Source organism: Tyto alba, unplaced genomic scaffold (genome assembly GCF_018691265.1).
Source record: "Tyto alba isolate M040663 unplaced genomic scaffold, T.alba_DEE_v4.0 Super-Scaffold_41, whole genome shotgun sequence".
Classification (NCBI taxonomy): Eukaryota; Metazoa; Chordata; class Aves; order Strigiformes; family Tytonidae; genus Tyto; species Tyto alba.
Window position 1 is genome coordinate 10,740,460 of NW_024881317.1, and position 23,964 is coordinate 10,764,423.

General features: G+C 36.9%; 1 protein-coding gene across 1 annotated transcript in view; it reads right to left on the reverse strand.

The window, feature by feature from the left end:
* Positions 1 to 23,964, reverse strand: part of ADAMTSL3 (ADAMTS like 3) — a 188,784-nt gene that overhangs the window by 76,492 nt on the left and 88,328 nt on the right. The window contains exons 5-7 of the mRNA XM_032982930.2: positions 23,408 to 23,453; positions 16,172 to 16,408; positions 2,678 to 2,804 (exon numbers count right to left, since the gene is read on the reverse strand). Coding sequence (XP_032838821.2) covers positions 2,678 to 2,804; positions 16,172 to 16,408; positions 23,408 to 23,453 — 410 coding nt within the window. The remainder of the gene's footprint in view (positions 1 to 2,677; positions 2,805 to 16,171; positions 16,409 to 23,407; positions 23,454 to 23,964) is intronic.

Sequence of the window (23,964 nt, forward strand, 5' to 3'; positions counted from 1 at the left end):
CTTTCTTTTCTCATAATAAAACCTTCGGCTCTTGCTTTCCTTCCAATTCTTTAATTTACCTCATTGTACAATAAAATTTACATCCTGCTCACAACCTTACAAGCTTCCTCTTAAATACATGTCTGTCATGTGTCAATATTTTACTTCTCAACACTAGTTCTGAAAGCTTCAGAACAACTATTTGGAAGATGTTGTGTCTCCCTTCACTGATACATTAGCACAAAGAAAGCATGGTTTATTTCCATATTTCACTTACACAGAGGATGATTATATGGAACTGCTTCCAGAGTGTTGAACAACTGGACCCAAAAAAGATTATGTCATTATCACAATACCACAAACATCATAAAAAGACTTGATTTTAGTAGCATGTGTGCTGCTTTGTTTATGTGAATCATAATTCATTCATATAATCTACCCTACTGCAGTGCAAGATAAAAACTATAACCTAACTGACGTATTTCCCCAAATTCTTCTTTCTTCATCTCTAATTTTAAAGAACACTTTAAGAGCCACTGAACTGTGACAGACAAAAAAAACGCACCACGGGTGTTCTTCATAACCTGGTAAAGGCAATGGGAGACCTTCCACCAAGTGATGTCAGTCATAGTCAGCTCTTACCTGTGCCAGAATACCACAAATGAAATTAATATTTTCTGCCACAAAATGACAGTTTCAAAACCATATCCCTTTTACCACTTTGTCTTTAAAGTACATACTAAGCAGCAATCAAACGTGAATCTTTCCATTTCACTTATCATGAACTATCCAAGCAGATCTGCCAATCCAACAAGCTTAGTTTGGGTTGCCTTAGAACTAGCTAGGATGTCCCCAGGAATCGTCCTTCTCCAGGAGAACCTCTGTCACTATAAAACTGGAGTAGACAATGCAATTCCTTTCTGTTCCACCTGACCTCCACATCAGGATGGGGAAGAAATATTTTGTGTGTATATGTCACTATATATCTGTATCTATATAGAGACACATTAATTAAATAAAACTTTGTAATACTACAAAAATATTATCCAATCTTTACTATTTCACAAATTCTTGCTCTGTGCTGACCAGAAGCTCTGAATATTTGATTTAACAAAGTGAATAAAAGGTGCCCCTCCATGAAAACTCATTTTCAGCTCATTGTAAACAGTCAAGACATTTGCTCTATGCTTCATGATGAAAAATTATATAAATTACTGAACTGCATTCTCCCATCCATAAAAAAGGCCTCTAGTAAAGGCAAGGCAAAGGCTGACGCTGATAGCCCATCCAGTATGTAAAAAAAAAAAAGGCTCTCTGACCTGTGCAAAATTATCCTGTGACTTTAAAAGGTGCAGCTACAAAAATATTCATTTTTTAATTTAGACTATGTTTGTTATACATATGTATTGAATTACTTAAATTATGCACCTGCATAGTGTAAGACAGACTAACAGGAAACCTTGTAGATCAATACAAGTAATCCCACTGCAAGGTAACAAGCACCAAGATAACATACATTGCACTTTAAGTTACATCCACATTGAAGCATACTGCAAGCAGTGGCATTAAAAAAAACCCAAGGAAATATTTACATACATTCCAATAAGAATTAAGCATGTTTCAATATACAACAGCTCTTTTGAAATCAGGGCACAAGTGAAATCTTTGCAGGCTGAACTACAACAGTACTAAAACATATGCAGCTGTCAAAGGCAGATACTTCATCCATTAAATAAAAAATACCCGCTTGCATTTGAACTTTGAGTATTGACTTTAAGAGCACCAGATTGTCACTCTTGCATCTTGTGGCTCTGCAGGGAGGTAACAAACCCTAAAGGCTCCATCTCTATGTGACAAATGCACATTATGAGTTCAGAAACAGAAAAAATAAATGTGAAGCCACTATCTCACATGATAAACACATGGGACATATGCTGTGACATCACAGAAACCATCATGTGTGAGGGTGGAAAGCAGACATCAGAGGTGAGCCTCTGTGTGACAAACCTTGCCTGGATATCAACATAGCCAGACGCTTAAGACTCCAATAAAGGGTCTAATACTGTTATCCCTCCTCCCTTCTATTTTCAATACTACTGAGACTTACAGAGTTACAGTAAAATGTTAATAATTTTGAGAAAGAATGGCAAAATTTAAGCCAAACACACAAAAAAAGAAAAGAAAGCATTATTCCCTGTCACTTTGAGCTTTTTGTACCATACAAGTAGTTAACTCGCTTCTGAAGTTCAAGTGTCCTTAGACACTTTAAAAAAACAACAAAAAAAAAAAAAAGGCAAAGTTAAGTTGAAAACCAGGCACTTTCAATCATGGGCCATAATTTCCATAAAGCCATCTATAAGATGTTTCCATGATTTAAAAACATTGCTGCAGCATCACATATATTGCAACATGAGGATACCCTCTAAAAGAGGTGCATCTTGATGGTTATTCCTGATAGAATGAATGAGTAGCTCTGTAAAAAAAAAATGCATATCTCAAATTCTTTCCTAGCTATACCCTAATGTGTAGTATCCCTCATGGAATTCCAATAGACTAATCTAGCACAGACTTTAGAATAAGTAGCTTTGGAAAATTTCAAAAAGTACATAGTTAAAAGGTCACACTGCAATGTGTATGTTAATATACAAGCAGAAAACATAGTCAAGGATAAATTACTACAGATCAATTTGTAACCTACTTTTTTCTGGTGAGACATGTGCCTTAGCTTGTCCCCTCACAAGCCTGCATGTTGAACCATCTCCTGCACAGATTCCACAGTTGTCTTCCTTGGCATTGCTCCCAAGTTGTCGATCACAGCCTACTGCCTGCCAACATCAACACCACAGTCAGAATGAGGGCAAAGCTGTAGTAGACATGCTCAGGTTTCTGGAATTTTATTTATTATGTTATCCTTTTGATTTTATGAGCTGGCCTCATTCTATCAAAGCATATCTTACTATTTAGAATTTTAAAAGCACACTGTCATTTCCATGATTTTAATGATGAACCACAATAACTGATATATTAAGCTATTCAAGCATAGGAAATACATGAACCCATTTCCCACTACTTATGTGAATGAATACCATTGAGCGTTATTCTTTCCGACACAAGGGACAACTGTGTTATTTACACTTTGTTTTTCATCACCTGTTTAATTATGTTAGAGAAAGAATTAATGCAATGAAATATCCCAAGTTAAATATTTAAAGGGCACTCAGCCTTCAGCTTCACAGACAAGCAGCTGTGGGCAGTGCTCACAATCTAGTGTCTTGGCCATTCGAAATTTAATTGCGATCTGTGTGGATCTCTTATTTGCCATTGACATTCAGGTAAAGCACATATGCATTTGCTAACCAGGTTTTAGAAAAATTGGATGATTCAATTCTCACCTTTTGATTTTTTCTTTTTTCTTTCTGAGTATGAGGCCTGATCTATAAAATTTTCCAATGATGATTATAAAAACACCCAAACTTAAACACTGCCAAGAATTCCAAAAGCAAAGTTTTTGAAAAACTGTCAACTGAAAACTCTCCAAACTTTAATGAAAACATTTTTTCAGGTTTTCCTTTTTCTTTGTATCAGTCACCCTACAAGAAGCACGGGAGTAAGAATGGGAAGACAAAGAAGAACAGACAACATTGGCTAGCATCTTCCTGCTGAAAGGGAGATAAATACTTCATATTGCCCGTCTTACCCTTCACTATTTTGTAGAAGAAATTTTCAGGGAGTACCAAATGCTGAGCAATGTGGTAAAAAGCTAATCTGCAGCTTCAAGTTTTCTCAAGTAAGCCTACATGACTCTTATATCCACACATCACCGAGAAGTGCAGCTAATTCATCATGTACATATATATTTATCCAAACTCCAAGCTGACAAATGGATAGAAAGCACTCTGGAAATTCATGGTTAAAAGCAGTGCTAGAATTCTGAAATTGGCCAGCACACTCCTCTTCCTATATAAAAATGCTTGGAAGGGGCAGTCTCAGCTGCCAAGATCCACTGCATCTGTGCTATGCCAAAACTGACACACGATTGCCTTGGAGAGGTGAGGATTGAGTACACACGTAAGAGGCAGGGTTGGGTCTTCCAGTCTGAGTTAACACACACACACACACACACACCCTGCACAAATCATGCACATCTGCTTGCCAAACATAGAGAAATGTAATCTTGAAGTTTCATATGTCTATAGAAAAGACAGCAAAGCAGCCTCACCTCCCACTCCCGCTCCTTCCCCTTGTTTTCCCAATTCCCTAAATCCTGCATTCTCTTAAGAGGAGGGCACTATATGGAGGACAGTTTAAGTTACTTCAGTTGAGAGACATGCCGCACCAAACAGCATCTCCTTACTAAAGGGTTCAGACTTACCATAGAATTTTACATTAGCAGCTGGAAATTATTTTATTCCTGCACCTAAAGGAGACCTTCATCCTATGTAGCCCAGCAAATAATTCATTTTAAAAAGAAATAAGCAGCTTAACTAGAATGATTTCATGTTAGTGCTAACAAAAAGTTAGTTGTAAAAATGCAGGACAGGTGCTTATTTACTACATAGAAGCTACACGGGAATACACGGGAATACTATACTATAATTTAGGATTGATATAAAGATGTTTTCATCTGAAGATGGCTTGTTAACATTAGCTATGGGTTCATCACTGATATCCAGAAAGATGTACAAATTACTCTAAACAAGCTTATCTTCCCATTTTATCATCAATTGGCATTGAGAAAGGAATGAAACACCACCATTTCAGAGACAGAAATTGAGCACACCACTGCGTGAATCAGAAAGCAAATAAAATCTCAAGGATTATAATAATACAGTGCTTGACACACTGGCTTTAGACTTGACAACTCTTTCAATTCCCAGCTCCACAACAGACTCTCTTTTTGATCTTTGAAAACTTCCTGTGTTTTTTGATTCCAATCTGTGAAAGGGGTGTAACTGCAATTCCCCACATCACAGCGATGTTGCAAGAATAAATCTCCTAAAGATTCCAAAATATTCAGTTGGCGCAATGATGGGGACCATACCAGCAAATGAGAGTCTATATTTCTCGAGTAGACTTCTAAAGTATTTATTGCTTTCTACTGCTTCTCCTGCTCTTATTCACATAAAAATAGTACTATCACATCAAGGCAAATTGTTGGAACTACTGCAAGTATAATCTCTCCCCAGATTTTACAAATACATTTCCATTTCATAATGTAATCTGATTTTCTAAATATTAAGAATCTCTTTATTCACTCATTGATTAGTTCTCAGAGGAAAAATTAAGCTGCACATTGTGGTACTCTGGGTGAGAAACTTCTATTTTTATCAGTTTAAGCTGTTGTATATTTGCAGGCTACAGATCCTGCAAGCCTGTGGTAGGAAGAGGGTACTGAGCAAGCAGCATACTCACAAGAACAGCCCATTAAAGCCCAACATGATAATAATAAGTGCTACTACACACAGTCACTATGAAAACAAACTTTCATTGAACGTAACAAAAATAACACAACTGTGTCAACACCAGGTACTATTGTGTCCAATATGGAATGTAAGAAAAAAGATAATCAGCACAGCAGCCTGCTCCAGAGGACCATTTCATATAGTTTTATTGCTTATTTTTTGGTAATACACAAATGCCACAGAAGTAAAACAGGAGTGGTAACTGTAAGGGACTTGGATGTCGGAAAAGCTTTACAGCTCCCCTGGCAGAAAAGGTGGTATGTTCAACTAGATGCATTCACCCTCTGTGGACTTCCTTCCAAGATTATGTTTGTATCAACTGTTATGAATACAAGGATCAAGCAATGATATCCTAGAACGCAATTTAGGAAGTAACTCAAATTAGTATCACCATTTAGGCCTGAAATGAGCATAGAATTTCAGATTTAGTTTAATATGAAGTGCCCAAAACTTCTGCAGATTTAACGTGACAAATCTCAAATTTAGAGGTAATTCAACAAATATCGCTGCCCTGGGGTCTTAATGAGTGCACACTAGGGTGGGGTGTATTTTAAACCTGAGTGTCTAGAGTTAGCCTTTTTTACCTGTAAAACCTTGATGGGAAGCAGTACTTCTCAGATAAGCTGGAAATGCATGGATCTCGCCAAAATAACAGGAAGCTGTAAGATCTGGAAATCAGGCCTCAAACATATTCGGTATTTTGACACCAAACATGAATTTAAGGTAATCATATTTTAGCCAATAACTATTAAAAACCCATTATTATTAGTAGTGTTTGATGAAACATTTTTGAAGAGATTACATGTGTATTTGCAAGCAAAGTTGCAACAGGGACAAAGAAGCAATATATGGTGACAGCCTTCCTCAGCTCACACTATCTCAGCAAGCCAAAAAGGTCTGATGATTTTCACAATTCAGGTGACTGCTAAGATTAATTTACCCCACATTTCTTGTTGTTTACAGAGCAAAGGGATCAGCTATAAATACTACAAGCAGATTGGGAAAACATATGCAGGCCTTTAGGGCGCAGTCAGAAATAATTATATTAGGTGACTTTAACACAGGCTACATAAATGAAACAAGTGATAATACAAATTGTGTAATGGAAGGATTGGGGCCCTGTCGATTTGAAAAATCTGCAATCATAAATACCATAATGAAAAAAAAATGATACAAATATTGTAATGACTAGATTGTGAGCTCCTCAGACAGCTGGGAGAATACTGACCAATATATAACAAAATGAACACTAAGCAGAAATTTAATACAAAAAGGGTATTGAGAAAATGGGTACTTCGTGCATTTAATAAATTGTCCGTGATGGGGTATCTATGAATTTGGATATGGTGGGATTATTTTCAGAAACAGATGTCTGATCCATCACTATTTTTGGACAGAACATGAATATGTTATTTGTCTGTGTCTTCCAAAGAAATAATAGAAATAAGAAAAAGAATAATGGTTTTGTCACAAGCAGCTAGTCCAGAAAGCATCTGATTAAGCAGTGAAGAGAAATGCTCATCTGCTTCAACAAACCTCTAAACTACATATTAGCACGACAGTGCTATTGTGAAAGATGATACTGAAGGGTGTTAAATATTTTGCAGCATGCTTAGAATAGTTCATGTAGGTTCAGAAAGGCAAAGGAAGAGCAAAAGGTCATGATATAAAATATAGTAACACAGATGAAAGAGAAAAATGAAATTACTGCTGATATGTTAGAGGTGACTATGGAACGTTACAAATATTTTTTCAAATATGAATCCAAAAATCACTCAGAAGCTCCCACAGCTGTCTCTTCAGGTCTTATTCACTTAGTAGGGTTTCAGCTGAGGAATTAGACTTAAAGAAATTAATATACCGTGCCAATTTCAGTTTGTGAAGGTCAAAGTACAATCTGTGAAATTCAAGGATCTTCCTTTCTTAAGGAGATGTTTATAATTAACTACAAAGAGAAAATGGACAGGACTGCAATGTGACAAATTTTTAACTAGATTCCAATACAGCAAAAAAAAGCACTGTAGTCTAAAACCCAACAAATCCCTAACCCCCTTCAGAGTCATAAACATGAATGCAAACATGGACTAAAATGCAGAGCCCAGTGCCAAATCAGGTTTTGAAATTTCAACTTTTGCTTATTAGACCATTGCTTTAGACCATCTTAACTGTGTTATTCCCTCAGCTGACCACTCACACCTCCAACGGCAGGCATTCTCTTCAAAATAGGAACACTATTTTTTGTAGAACACATTACACAGAGGTGAGTTGTCAATTATATAAATGTTGTACGTCAATAATGAAAAAGTGTTTCTGGGATGCCAACGACTCAAGACAATATATTTAAAGAACATGAAGATATACCTATGCACTACAAGAAGAAGAATACTTATTTGAAACGAGCAAAATCAGAGAACTGTGCATAACAAGCACCATTTAAGTGTTAATTGTCATTATTACTATCAAAACCATGAAATTACACACAGCAATATATATAATTATGTACAGTATTACTCTTTAGAAAGGGGCACCTCCTCTTCTATAGTCCTCTGGAGTCAGGGATCCAGATACAGCCAGAAAAAACAAATGTACTGAGTTCTCATAATAGAATTAGCCACAAAAGAATAAATCAGTGTTGGTTTTATTTGTGACAGATACATAAATTCTATGAAACATTAAAACTTAAGTTGCACTAGTGCCATTCCTTCTTTACCTACCATGTCTTAGACTAAGCTCTTTAGCAGACAGAGCATTTAAATATTCATCAATGTTTATGTTAAATACTGTAGCATTTTCTACTTTGACTAATAAATTTTTGATTGATATAGACTCAATTTTCGGTGATTCCATTAGAATGACAAGTTATGTTTTTCAGTGCTCTATGTTTACTCAAGGGACTGGCAGCTCAGTGTCAGGGAGGGATGCCCTTTATTAACGTGATTTGGTTTAATAAAATAAAAATAGATAATAAATTCCACAACGTGTCAGTATGACACAGTTACCACCCTTCTAGGGTTGCTGTGCAAACCCCACAATGCTCAGGGAAATCCATATAAAGGCTACTCTGAGTACATTCACATTTGTGTGCTTTCATTGGCCTGGCTATTTCAAAGAATGCACAACCATGTGTAGCCATGAAATAGACTGGTAGTGGGATTTTAACACAAACATACAGATGACATTTAGTGAAATTCAGCTGAAGCAGAAAACCCAGCAAATAATTTAAGGAGAAATGCCCGAATGTGCAGAATGCACAAATGGAGATGAGAATTATACTTCTTCACAAGAACGTGATGGAGTTATTATAAAGGAGATCCTTTTCCTCAAGGGCCGAACAGGCTGTAATTATCCCAGTACATGTTGCCCAGTAGTTGTTTTAAAATTGGCTAGCAACAAAGCTCTTATAGCAATATCTCAGTAAACAAATCCTGTACTGGTTGGACAACTGATCTGCTTAAGGGTGGCAAAGGTCTGTGGACGAGATGCAATTGAGTTTTCACTACCTATGAAATCTGTCAAGATGTGAAAAGTATCGAATGAAAGCAGACAATTATACCAAAACAGATCCAATGAAGTGATGTGACTGCCCCGCCACCCGGATAGTAGTACTTGGGTTGTTACAACCAAACTATTTATTTCAGTCTTACAAGAGATCAGAACTAAGACAAAAATGGAACAGAAACATCTACATACTTTTAAAGGTTATCATCATTGCACAAAACACAAGATAACCTCAGAATTATTTCTGGCCAAAATACCTTCTCCAAGTCTTGTGACTTAACGAAGAAAGGACATGTTTTATTTCAACATTTACTAGCAAAAGAAGAAAACAGTGAAAAATCTTTACATGCTCAAAAAGATAAATCTCTATTGCCGTTTATTAGAATCGTTCTCAATAGGGAAAATGAAAATCCTTAGGGTCTTGGTCAGAGAAAAATTATTTTGATTCCCACAAACACACCACAAAATCCAAAATTCATAGAAATTAAGGCTGCATTTTACTGCACAGTCACATGTGCTATCATAGTACACAGATCTTATTGCATCAATGTCAGCTGTTTGCTGCATTTTCTCCTGTTCTACTTGTCTTAGCACAGAATCACAGCAGAGGCAGATGTTAGGAATATCTGCATCCACACAACAAATATCTAATTTTAAATGTGGCTATGGGGATTTATGGTAATAAAAACATGAGTATAAAACCTGTTATGCAAAAATCCTACTCTTAGTCAATATTTTCCATGTAGCTTTGCCCTACTGTAAAACCCTGCTGTCATTCAAAGCCCATCTATTCGTTTAGTTTGCAATCTCTGCTCACATCCTTTGCTTTGTGATAACTTCAGCTTGCACTTTATTTCTACACAGATAAAATATGTCCCTGGAGAGAATATAAAGAAAAAACTCCCACTGCCTCTTTCCCATGCTCATCATCCACAAGTAACTGATTCTGACAAGCAGAGGGAGAGACACCAGAATATCCTTCCAATTAAGAAAGTCACTTCTTTTTTTTTTTTTTTTCTCCTTTTTTTTTTTTTTAATTACTTTTAAAACTTATGTGGAATATTTGCTTTAAAACACCACTTCCAAACTCCTGTTCATCCTCATTGAAGATTTAACTTGGTGTGAGACATGATTTTGTCCTCACATGGTCCTGTCTCATAACTCTTCAGTTACGTTTAATCTCAGCCTAACAAAGGCCTGATTGTGGCACAGGTTCTCACATCTCTGCAATCGAGCCAGTGCAGGCCAGTAGCAGCCCAGAGAAGCTGACACGGGCTTCAGCATATATTAATAAACAGAATGCAGCCCCTTTAAGGACCCTGAGTATGTACTCTGATTAACAGCGACTGTCCCAGCCCATCACTTCACAGCAAATGAAGCAGCAATCCCAATTGCCAAGCTGAACAAGTATTAGTGGAGGTGGGAGTAAGAAAATTTCCTGTGTAAGGATTTTCTGTTGTTCATAGATGAGAAAGCAAGGAGTAAAGGCAAAGTGTGTCAAAACGCAAACCTCAGAACAGAGGCATAAAATAAGTCAGAATGATGGGCACAAGGAAACACACCATGATGTTCAAATTCCCCAGCTATTCATACAGAGGAAAAGAATGTAAAGCTATAAAACAAACAGAAGATAAAAAATATGGTGCATAAAATTCATTGAATGCTAAAGGGCTCCTAAAAAGACTTTCCACATATTTCTGAAAATATTTTATATATGAAGGCAAGAGGCTAAAGAGTGTTCTGTAATTCTGTAAATCCACTTCCATCAAATAAAACAAAGTGTTTCCAAAACATTTAACTCTTACTACAGGATCTGTCACATGCTAGAGCAGCTAAGAGATTATAGGACCACCCAGTAGGGGAGCAAGTACCCTTTCCCACACGCACATGGTCTCCATTTTAAAAAATACATATACACACTCAGGGGATAGGAGACAAACTCCCATTGGGCTTCTTGTTAGTGAGAATGCTTTTGAAAAAGAAATCAGTATGTGGAATCAGATTTCTTTGCTGCTTTTCTGGCTGGTTCCAGCAAAGTCTGACTTGCTATATGAAGGTGAAGTTAGCACTGGGGATTTCAAGGTTACTAAGGCTCTAGTTCAAGACACCCAAATTGTGAGTTCTTCTACTATCACTGCTCACATGCTTTAGGAACTTGCTAGGCTGTACAAATCTCATCTGTACAAAGCTCACTAAAACAAAACAAAACTTGGCAGAGAGAATCACTTAGGAAAGAAGAAATAGAGATAGAAACTGTAGATCAGAAGAAATCCACTACTTATCTGACAAGAAAGGATAAACGTAGACAGTAAGAAATCCCTATAGGGAGTACTTCTCCATAAGAAACAGCAGGAGGGAGAATAAGACAAGATCTGAAGAGAGACATCAGTTTCTAGCAGCAGCGGGCAGCTGCAAAATAAAAATAAGTGATTCCAAAAGACCTTTTCAGTGTTTGAGAGTACCACATTATTACCAGCAGTAAAAACACACCTCTGAGTTGCCAATAACGTCATCGCAAGGGAACCAGTATACTGAGGTGGATTGTGACATTAGAAGTGGCTCGAATGTAGCCCTTGGAAGGTGGCTATGTGATTGGGTAGCTGGGCAGTGCTGAGAGCCTCCATCGGGCAAGGAAACCAACCCACTGAGGCTGCCAAGGGTGATGCTGACAGGTTACGTGGGATGTGGTAACCCATGCTTCAGCATGGCCCCACACTTCAGTGGGACTTCTGGAAAGCCATCAACATTTCCCAGCTGAACTGCAGGTGGAGCTCCCCACCCTCCACATTTGTATGGCATGTCACATGTATGCGTAGTCATATGAAGATTCTGATACATAGTTCTGGGTGCCGGAAAGCTTTGTTGGATGCACATGAGTAACTCCCTTAGTCTCTCTGGATAAGCCTGCCAAATCCAGTGCCTGCAGTAACATGCAGGCAGAGTACAGGTCTCTACACAGGGATTTCTCCATGCTCCAAGATGTACTTCACTCCACGTGTTCACTAATTAACAGTACCCAGGAAAGAATGCCAGGTTCAGTATAAAGGCTGACTTAACATAGAGCTACCTTGAAATCAATTCTTCCCATGATTAAGTTACCTGAGATTTGAAGACTAAAAAGGAGGAAAAGGCAACATAGACATTTTTTTTCTTGTTTTTAAATATTAAAAAAAGATCGTAAATGTTCATTTTGGAAAAAAAAAATATGTTTTTTAAACTGCTATTCAAGAATCAATTACTCTGAGAAACACAGTTTTACGTCTGTAGTAACACTGGATGGAAAGGAAACATTCCTTTCTAAGTATCTGAACACCAAATCTCTTGGGCAATCCTTTAACACATTTACAAGCAAAAAGATCTATCTACAGGAACCCAAAGGGAAAGTGCACAAAATGCCTTAAATTAGCACTTTGAGAAAGTAACTATCAGAATAAAAGGGGTCATGATTCAGAAGAAATTAATAATTTTCTATGATTTTAAGCTTTAAGTATGAGAAAAGCTCACTTAAAAAGTACAATAGTCTTCCAAAAGCTTACAGAAACTGTTTTCAATGAAAACTCCATCAGATATTTACATCAAGCATAAGAGTGCTTTGATTGAATAGAGAGATATCTACTTGCCATATCGTGACATGTGACAGAAAAGAACTAGCATGGCAGAAGTTGAGGGCACTGCACTTGACATATGGGATGTGTTCTGATGTCAGCTAAATTTATGCCGTATGTCACAAAGCACAGTGTAGTGTCTGCCTTTTTTGGAACACAAATAACTTGCTGACACTAAATGGAAAGTTCACTGCACGATTTACATCATCTTTGACCTAACTGTGACAGCCTAGGACAGAACTACTCAGATTGCTCCTTAGGACTCCAGACTTTTTGGGTGATGCGTGTATTTATTGTTCAAGCCCATTACTCCATATTAGGAAAATTATCACTGTAACCATTTCAGGTACTGACAGAAGTAACATCCCATTTTGCATTCTGGTAGAAAAAAAGCAGGTCTGCATGAATTAAAAACAAAAATCAAGGAGAGGCAGGGCCCCAAAGCAGGCTGAGTAACTGGGCAAATGTTGCCCACATATGTGTCTGACATGCAGATGTTTTTAAATGTCTCCACCCACATCCAGATGGGCACAGCAGGAATATATTATATGAAAAAATGTGTTGGGAGTTGTGCAGAGACTAGAAAAAAATATCAGAAGTTAAGTGTGAAAATCCACCCGGCAGTGAAGTTTTTACCTGTCCCCATATAACACAACAACCCCAGATATTTGCTTTGGTAACAGAAGCACAGCAGTAGCAGACTAAAACATGATCAAATGGTTTGGCTGAGTTAAGCCTCAAGCAACCCCAAAACAACTTATTAACTTTCCGAATAAACTTGTCCCTGCTCCATCACCTTTAGATTTTACTTCCCCTGAAGCCTCAAACCTCCTATCCAGAGAGCAATTTTATTGTCTCACGATTTTCTTTGACAGAGCATTATTCAGTTTGATTCTGCTTGTTAAGGGAAGAGAATCAGAATTTGTGTTTTGCAGAGAATGAGGATTGAAGCTGGGCAAGAGGAACTCACCATCTTTGTAAATTCATATGCTGCCAAGGAGAGAGTCTAGACAAGAATCCAAGAGGCAGATTTAGTGATGCAGCCATACCTCACCAAGAATAATAAAATAGATGAAAGTGAAATTATGTTGGGGGGCGGGGGGGGGAGGGGAAGGTAGGGAAGCTAAGATCTTATAAAACCTACCAACTTTGAGACAATAAATGAGCAAAACCAGCACCAGCTGGAAAAGGACTCAGGCAAACCAGTCTCCTTATTCTAACTCTTTGGTCTTCCCAGGCATAAAAGCAAAGTTATCCACATCAGCAGTATGACACATTTATTTAGATGAGTTAACTGTAAAAACACTTGCCAAGTTATTTGCAGAATGTGCCAAGTATATGTCAGAATCCAAAAGAGTGGTCTTACAGCAACAATTGTATAGAATCCCAATTTTGCTGTCTCTCTCAACAGCAGTTGACTAAATAACCGTATTTCTCCAGGAAATATTAGATGTCAATTTGTTTTCTTTTCCTGCTTGAACAGGAGTAGCAAGAAAGTTCAGTGTTGGTTTCTGAGGAAGACCCCAACCTCCCACAGTCCCTTTCACGAGTAATCAAACTTTCCATTCTGCCCCCCAAAATTTCCACAAAGAGAAAAAGGTTATTTAAATGCCTAGATACTTATTTTTATCTCAATAAAATTATCCAACACTAAATTATCAAATAGACCTTAAAAAGGAGAAATTTTCCCTTTGTGCAAAAATGCCTCAGCAATAGCCCGTGACTTAAAGGAAATAAAGTGAAAGCACCTAACAGCTTATGAGGTTAAGTTATAAATGTATTAAATTGTGTAAGTCACAGCACAGTGCACATCCTAAACATGGCGTTTGTTTGGTTGGTTTTTTTTCCCCTGAAGATGCCCTCTCATGTTGAAAAATATTTTTGTGTAATTAGAAGAAATAATGAAAAAAAAAAAAAAATTGAAGAGATGGAGAAAAGTAATCAATTCTCATTAACATTGAAAAATGCTCCAGTGCCTGCTACAGGAATGATTAATTTCTTCTGCCACTACCTAGGGTACTTTAAAAATGGATTATTTAAATTTCCAAGCATTTGATGTATAATATATATATGAATACTGCAAAATACTAACAAGAAGTACTGAAGGCCGCCCTTTTAAGTGTATCTTTCAACTGTTCTTCACAAAATTGGATCCACTCTAGGCAAAGTGAATTCTATGCTATGTATATGATTTTATATGTATAAATGTATATGTATATTGTATGGTATGTATATGTATATTTTATGCTATATATATAAGATATTCGATGTTGGAGGTCACTGTGGGAAACATAGGAAACCCCATAGCACTCTGAGCAAGAGTCTCACAAGCCTCTGAAAAACACAGGGCTCCGTTACATTCATGACACTTCTGTGCTGCAGTGGACACAAACAGCAAAGGCTGCTGTAGACGTATCACCTATAAAAGGCTTTGACATCCTCTGGGGTGAAAGCTTGTAAAAGAAGAGGAGACATCACTAAGAATACTGCAAAAGAAATGTATTATTTGGCAAGTGCTTCCAGAGTTTATAGAAGTATATCCTATTTTAAATGTGCAGGGTAATGACCACCGTTGGATACCACGGTGGAGTACTATTGACAAATGGGGTCTCTTAAAGAGGAAAACTGTAAGGAATTCTTCTTCTATTTCAGAAGCAGCAGATGCATTGTGTGTTGGCATGACTGGTATTGGAAACACAGTATACATAGAAGTCACATAAAACCCAAAGCAAGGTCCAGATCACATATTAGTGTTGCCATAATCCGTGCACAAGTCTTCTGCCAAATGTGTCAAATTTTCCCCTATAATGGAGCTATTTTGCTCACTGGGCCATATCCTGCATTTTTGAGTCACATACATTTTAGGCATTTAACAGAGTAACAACCACTTGCAGAGAAAGAAAACTAACTGCAAGAACATATCCATTATATATAAAATTGTTCTGTTCATAAAACTTAAGATCGCAGTATTTCTTTACTAATGAGACATGGGCAAAGCTGGCAAGCCTCAAATATTATAACTTAATTTTTATACCAACTGTATAAAGTCGATAGCATAGCTTTAATAAATAATAATAAAAAAATAGAACTAGAAATGTAGATTCTCAGTAAAAAGATACTAACAGTCAATTAATTCATTCACAACATATACTCATTCACTCATACAACAAGACAGACATACACACTCAGACCTGCCATTCTGGGCTGGATCCCATAAAATGTCAAATTTTCTTCTTAAAGTTCATGAGATGTAAGACTCAGAGAAAGAGTCAAATAAAATGGAAGGCTACATAATTCATCACACCCTGACAGATACACCAAAGGTTAGAAAGCTATAACTAGTATAACTAATTTCATTAAGTTTTATATGTCTAAATGAAAGAGCGCGTGAATGTTATTGACCTTTACACAAAAAAAAATATCAGTGGCTAAGGCAGTCAGGAACTTCTGTATGCAGTCAGGAACTTCTGTGAGAAAGTTAAGTTATCTACAATCCGTCTAGCAGTACTTGCAGATACATCAAAAGTAAACTGACACATGAAGATGAAAACTAACCAAAAAGTGCTCACTTAATGTTCAAAGCGTCTCACAACAAAGGTCACAATTAGATTTATACCATGAACATACCTGACATATTCCACTGATGCACATATCCAAGGATTCAATATTGCAACGAGTACCATCTAGTACTTTTGGGGCAAGCTCCACAATCAAGTTCTTTCCCAGAGCTTGACATTTCAGGGCACATGGTGCAGTAGGATCATTATACACAGGGATCCACTCATAAAAATGTCCCTGGTATTTGACATCATTGTAGGCTGAACACTGTTGTGCTCTAAAGTCACCAACATCTGAAGGGCAGTCCTAAAAAACAAACCAAAGGAAATATTTTTTTAAGAAGGGAATACTTTGCATTTGCAATAAAGTTATCTGATGAATTACACAGAATCTATTTAGGGAGGCTTGGTTCAAGAATTGAACTGCTATGACAAATACAACATATTGCAAAGTTTTACTGTGTGTATTAAAACAGTTTAGGTTACTTAATCCATTGCTTGAAGTGCAAGTAACAGACTATTACACATATTCCAGTAATACCAACATTACTGATATGAGAGAATAATTAAAAATGTTACTTTATATGACACTATGTAGTACACTGAAATTCTGGCTCTGTAATACAAATTAGCTTCTAAAAGAATCTGTATATTTAAGTGACTATAATGAGATGTCTGACATGTAATATTTCTCTTTTCAATAGCTTTTTCCACTTAAGGATTTCTGAGGGCTCTGCACTCATTCATCAATTTATATGTCAGAGTAATGAAAGAGGTATTACTGCTACTTATACATAAAGAAAAAAATAATTGTCTGATTACATGTTCAGTATTGCTCAGAAAGGGGACAAGAGAATTAGAAGGAGACACCACAACTTCCAGTACTTAGTCCTTTAGTCTAATTACAAACCACCTTTACCTCATAGAAGCAGTAAGGCTTACTTTGTTGAAATAACATATACTTCAAATTGGTAACTATTGATTTTATAGTTCCAGATCTAATGAGACAGTTCCGTACCTCCTCCCATACAGAGCCTCAGCAAACACAGTTGAAAGACCAAATATGGGAACTGTTTGAAATAAAATATTCTAAAATATTTTTTCTACATAAAGCATTACACCCAAACAATGATGTTAATATTAAACTATGGTGACAGGAATGGAGATGAATACTGATTTATTTGAAAATAACTTTGGTAAAGTACTGACAAAGGAGTTAGTGTGTCAAACAATTTCTCACTAAAGACTTCATTTGAAAGTATGTCCAGTGTCAAACAGTCCATACGCCAGACTGAAAGGATATTCTTCCAAGAATTCCAACTGCACATATAAGCCAGATGTGAGGCTGATTTTAACGAAGTTTTGTTTTCATTGGATGCAAGACTGAAAGATTGTGATGTGTCAGCTGAACTCGTGGAACTTATTACCAAGTATTAGTTAACAATACCAATCCTGAACACAGCTTCAACCTTATCAGTGAACTGAACCTTCCCTGAAAAAAGCTAATGAAATATTAATACTGTGCATGACACAGTACTGGAGATTAAAACATACATTAGAAAGATTCAAATTCCAGTCTGATGCCTTCAACAATGTTGTCCTGACACCAATTTGCTCATACAAATCTGCGTAAATTGGCACTGAATTAGCTTAATACTTTGCCAATGCCATAGATTTTTTTCACCATTGGAAACAGTAACCTAAAAACGTCTCTGGCTTATTTGTAGTCTGCATAAAATACATGCTAAAATCAGTATTTTCTCTATTGATCAACACATGGCGTTTTTGCAACTGAGCACCAAGCAACTCACTGAGCATTCCCATCAATGCTTTTCCACTCTGCCCAGTGCTACACCTTACAGTGAGAATAACTGAGAATGATGTTAATACATTTTGCATTATTTTTAATCTAGGATAATTCTAGTTGGAGCCGTATTTTTCTAAAAAAAACCCTATAAAATGATGGAATAAGACAAGGAGAAATTATAGTTACTGTAATTCTTTGAGAGTTTTACCTCGGCAAAATCCCACAAGTGAGAGCTTCTAAAAACATCAAGCAAATACTGTTAGAAACCACCCTTATTTACTGCAGTGTCACTCCTGAGAAATTCACTAAGTTTGCACTGGTGTAAATGAGAGCAGAATTTGGCTCTGACTTATCTGTCACCTCTCATTTTCCGCAATAGCAAGTCTAAAAAGCAGAGAGGACTTCAGAGTTCATATGGATACCATATGGTTCCCTTCCACCGTTGCAAATAGAGGAGTAGCTAAGGATAAAAATAATAAGTGGAAGTTAGGTAAAGTTAGAAGAAATATTTCGGAGTAGTGTTATTCAGCCATGCACAGCTACATTTTCATCACAAAGAATTAAAGAGATATCTGTAAAATAGGCAGAGCAATGGCCTTAGGCTGAGTTTTGACAGGCTGTTGTTACAATTCATTATCACTCAGTGTTGATGCAATGCCAAGACACAAACACCACAATGTCAGGATGTCAATCCGTGGTTACTGTATGTTTCTCATTGATTCAACACAATGCAGCTCCTTCCTTCTACTCACTTCCTGGCTGCTTTGAGAGCAAGCGAATTCTCATCTCCCTATTCTGTTTTAGCATCTTTAAAAAACACAAAGCAATCCTGGCAGCTCGATTCATCTGCCAGTTCCACCTGCTTTATGTTTGAGCTGTGTTCAAAAGCAGGAGCATAAAAAGAGCATCACAAAGGGATATCTAAGGGCTGAAATTATTATCATTTGCATTATATAAGTATTTGGATGGCAACCAAGTTCAGATTCCTGTTTTCCTGGGAACAATACATATTTGTATAAAGAAAGGAGTTTATTAACTAAACAGAAAGACAACTAGGCACAGAAAGGAATGTAATCAACACAACAAGAGGACTTGTAAACTTCAGGTTAATTCCATTAGAGTGGGTCAGAAAAATACGAGGGAGTTTAAAAAATGGAAAGGAAAGGGTGGGGGGGACCAGGGGGGGCAAGATGTGGGAGGGGTAAGCAAGGGTGAAGCATGCTGGGGAAGTGGGCAAGGCCACACTGTCAGACAGTGATACATGGGCCCCAATCTTTGTCCTGTTTGCAGGTCATTTTGGCTTTAAATTATTTCAGACATCAATTTATTCCGTCATTCCCTCTTCCCTCTCAATATTCTACATTTTTTCTTGTTTGTTAAGTATTTTTGCTACTAATTTCAGGCTTTGTCGTATTTCCTAATTGCAGCAATAGCTTTTATTTTACAATCACTCCACTGAACCATAGTCAGGCTGTTTGTAAGTTCATAACTACACAAGGAGCTGAAGACATATCTATGAGATCTAATACATGAAAATGTTGGCAAAATAATCACATCCAGGTCTTGCAGTGGAATGAAGTGTATTTATGGCATGACTTATGAACATATTATTAGACAGACAGATCTGAAAAAGATGCTTCAGACATGACTACCATGCAGGTTAAAATACATACATATATATATATAATCCCATTCCTTTTGTGACAGATGATTAAAAACTACTGCATTCAAGGCCTGGCTTCTTATGAAATGTATCATTTTAGTTTTGGCAGTGAGCACTCTTAGCCTTTGAAAACAAAGCTAACCTGGGAAATCTGTATCTTTGTAGGTAATGTTCATGTACAAAATATGAAGGTTGCATCAGACCCTGTGACTCCTGCCAACAATTACTCCACTGAAAAAAGCACAAAAGAGAAGGCAAGAAAATTCCCAGTAAAAAATGATGACACCAAAGAAAGTCTAGCCCTTTGTCTAGTTTTATTCTTTGAATCTCATTTTGTTGAAACCTAGCCAAAACCAATGAAGTCATTGTTCTGTTTTCTTTTTGAAATTAGCTTCAGGTTCTATGTTTTTCCTACATAATTTTCAGGCCACTTAGTAAAAATCAAGATACCTGAGGTAGAAACCCTAGCCATGAGAGCCATACGGTGCATCAGCATTATAAGTATAAAATAAATAAATGAACAGATTAGAGAGAAACTATGCAACTCAAGGTGAAATATTATAGGTCTAAAGTAGACACAGTTCAGCCAAGATTTTCTGAATGGTATAAATGAGCTAGTTAAAAAGTGGATGCTGAGACAATAACCTGACGAGTATTTTGAATAAGTGTGAGCATTATCTGCATGTAATAAAAGTTTATAACGGAATTAAACATGGGCAAATCTGTTACAAAATTGTGGTTTTTCTTACTGTAGAAGGGTCACTCTGGTAAATGCGTAAGTGACTTTTTAGCACATAAGAATGTGAAATTTATGGGGAAATGGCCCAAATAACTTGTTCTATGAATAGGACCCTAAAGGATTATCTTAAACACTTCCATATAGTGCACATCATAGCATTAGAATGTAATAGTATATACAAAAATGGAAATATAAAAAAAGGGGGTTAAGAAATACTGAAAATCTCATTGAACAGCATATAATGAATCGTTTATATAGTTTATTTCTCTAAAGTTCCTATAAGAAAAGCTGAAAGCATACACACAGTTTTAGGAAATCATGCACCTGGCATTTCAGTTAGGATAAAAAGATAAGCAGGCTATACATATGCCTTAATCTCTGCAATTATTTTGCTGCTAAGACCTTGAATTAATTTTTTGATTGAAATATCGCTAATTTTACTCTGGAACTATGCTGGAGTTCAATGAACTTACTACTATTCTATTACAAATCCAGATGAAACCAATTTTATGGTAAAATGACTCTTGGTCTTTTCATGAGAATGACACACATATTAAGTTGAGCTTCATTTGTACTCCCCAATATAGATGTTAGTGGTGTAATGTATCATGTAGCAAAATTACATTTGCAGACAACTTTACACAGTGTATATATATTGAATGTCTCATGTGGTTAACAATAATACCTACTAATATGGAAAGAAGCGAGTATAAACTCTTAATTTTCAAACTAAAATTTTACTCCTAAAGTGAGAAGCATTCATTAGAAATAATGCTTTGGGGAAAATTATATCATTTGAAACAAAACTGAGTAGCAGTCCCAGGTTTACATTAGGTGTAAACTCCCATTTCAAGGTTAAGTACGGTCTAATACCAGGTTTAAATTCAGTGACGTCGAATTCAACGATCAACTGTATTAACAGTGGAAATCTCATGAAATGTATTTTTCTCAGGAGTTCTTCATTATCTGATCCATAATCTAGGAAAAACCATTCCTGAGAGATTCTGGCTGTATCTGAACTGAAATAGAAACATGATCCCTTTCAGACATGCCCCAAAAGCAGAACTGTAAAGGCAGCTTCCTGTCTGGAAATTAACATTTGAATCATCATAAATTCAGACAGACTCGCATACAAAACACTTGCCACTTATCACTTTAAAATAAGACCTAAAGTTAAAAAACAGGCCCCAGTGACTTCAGAAAAACTCCCTGGGAGTTCAGAAAGGATATGGTAATCATCTTAATTTTCTCTATGCTGAACCATAGCGTGCCTTCATTTCCATCAGTTTTTTACTGCATAATCCTTAGAATGAACAGTGTCCACAATTGCTCTTACGTACCCTAAAAGCATGTAGACCTCAGCTTTAAAAATAAATCATGCCCAAATTGATCTCATCTTTCTCTTTTTTTTCTGTACACTGGGTAGTTCTCTAGTCCTATCGCTAGAGGAACAAGATGTACTATGTTGACTTATTTGTACTGTTGCACAGGAGGCTGCAGGGCACAGGATCAAGCAATCAAAGGCCATTAATTGTATACAATGCATACAACTAGATCTCTAGATAAGGAACGTAGCAAGCAAGATTTTACAGTGGCAGTTTGGTTATTGTGTACATACTGGCTGGCTGCAATTTAGCTTATCACACAGCTTGAAAAGATTATGGCATTTTTGCACGTGGCATTTTTATTTATGAGCTAAGGACATAGCGCACAAAGCTGCTAGGCCTTTTCTTCTGAAAGGCAAGTGACAGGGTTTGTCTCCAGAATCTGATTTTTGCATGCACCAGGCCTGATTCATTAATCACTTCCACTAGCTTCAGCCAGCAGAAACTTAGGCTGCAAGCCGCTGTGGTGGAAAATCCATCCAACACTGAGGAGTGGAGTGTTGGAGCAATTCAAGGTGCTAGCAAGCCTTGTTCTGGAGGAGGGCAGAAGCCAACTGGCACAGAAGAAACTAAGTGTGGCAAACTGAAGAGTGGGAACGGCCAGTTCTCCCAGGGGATACACTGATTCAACATATTTACTGGGCAACTTCCAGTGTCAGGCTTCCTAAGGAGAACATGTCATGTTTCACAGCTGCCTGCTGCTGGCAGAAATCACAGGGTTGGCAATGACATGAGTATCACCTGCTCGTGCCTGGGTATAATTCAACCCAAAGCAACTGCAGGCCTCACCTTTTAAGGGCTATTTGTGTGAAAATTGCTGTCTTTCTCCCAGAGGTGGAAGCAGATTAATCAAATGCACTACTGTAAAAATAAATAAATAAATAAATATGAGTCTTTTGCTTTAATCACTTAACTACCTTCTCTCTTTTCTAGAATGGGACTATAGGAATTTCGCATTGTACTGTAAGGTAACTGCACACCTTGAACAGACTACAACATCTGGAGTGAAAGGCAGCAGCTGTTTGAACACACAAAGCATCACTACAAATCAGTTGAGCACAAGTCATGAAGTATGTTGTATGTGACTGGTTTGCATAAAATGTGTCTGTAAAAATAAAATGTGATTGCATCACAGTAACAGGAACTGTATAGTCAAAACTCCAGCTTTACATTCAGTTATAGAAACTGCCTATGCCATTGTACCTAAATATACATGCTTTTGCATATGGACATATAATGATTTGGGCTCAGGCAAACAGGATGAACGTAAGGACTAATTATCCAATTTAATATTTGAAAAGGACGTGGGTAGTTAAGCTCTTTGCTCATGTGAAGAATGTCACGGTATCACTAATGATCACAAATGATCAGGAGCTCAGTTTAATGCTTCATCTGAAAGACAGAACCCCCAGGAAAAGAACTTGCTAGTTTAAGATGAGAACTGATTTTTTAATCCTCAAAAATGTGTAACTTTCCTAATAAATGATATAAAACATTCTGAATCACAATTGGCACTATAATTTCAAAAGAAAATGTCCTTTTGGGAAGCCTAAATTTGAGACCTCATGGTGTCATGCAGACTGAAATCTTTAAAAATGGTAATAATGATGGAAAGAAAATTATGCACCATAAGGTTTTAAACAAGAAGCAGCATTTCTTAAACTTTAACACATTGTTTGAATAAGTAAAACAGGATTAAAGGCCAGACTCACATTACTACTGCAGGTTTTGTATCGAATATTCCGACCTTCACAGTTCCTGAAAAACAGAGCAAAAACGGTTACACTGTGTAACAGCAAAACACAACCCTGCCTGTTTTACAGCTAGTTATTCTCTTGAAAATTAGACTTTTATTGCTACTGCCCTACCATAATTTGGACTCAGAATACAAGGTTTAAATGCAAAGGGGATCTGGGGAGTGAACAGGTTACACTTCTGTCTCTCTTCAGCAAAGAATGTGTGGCTTTCCCTGTAAGCCCAGTTTACTGCAAACCTTATGAAAAACACATTTATTTTTTGAAAAAGATTTCACAAGGCATCCCTAAGTCTGATCTATGCTGACTTCAGCAAAGCTACTTCTAATCCACAGGATGCAACCTAGAGGAAAAGAGGATCAGAATATCTCAGCAATCCTTAAATAACGCATAGGGCTAATGAGCATTAATTTTCCTTCTCCTGTTTTATTCAGGAAAGAAAAAACAGCCTCAAATCTTTCCTTTCTCCCAAAACCCAATACAATATTTTTGAAGAACAGCGTGTAATTTTACTG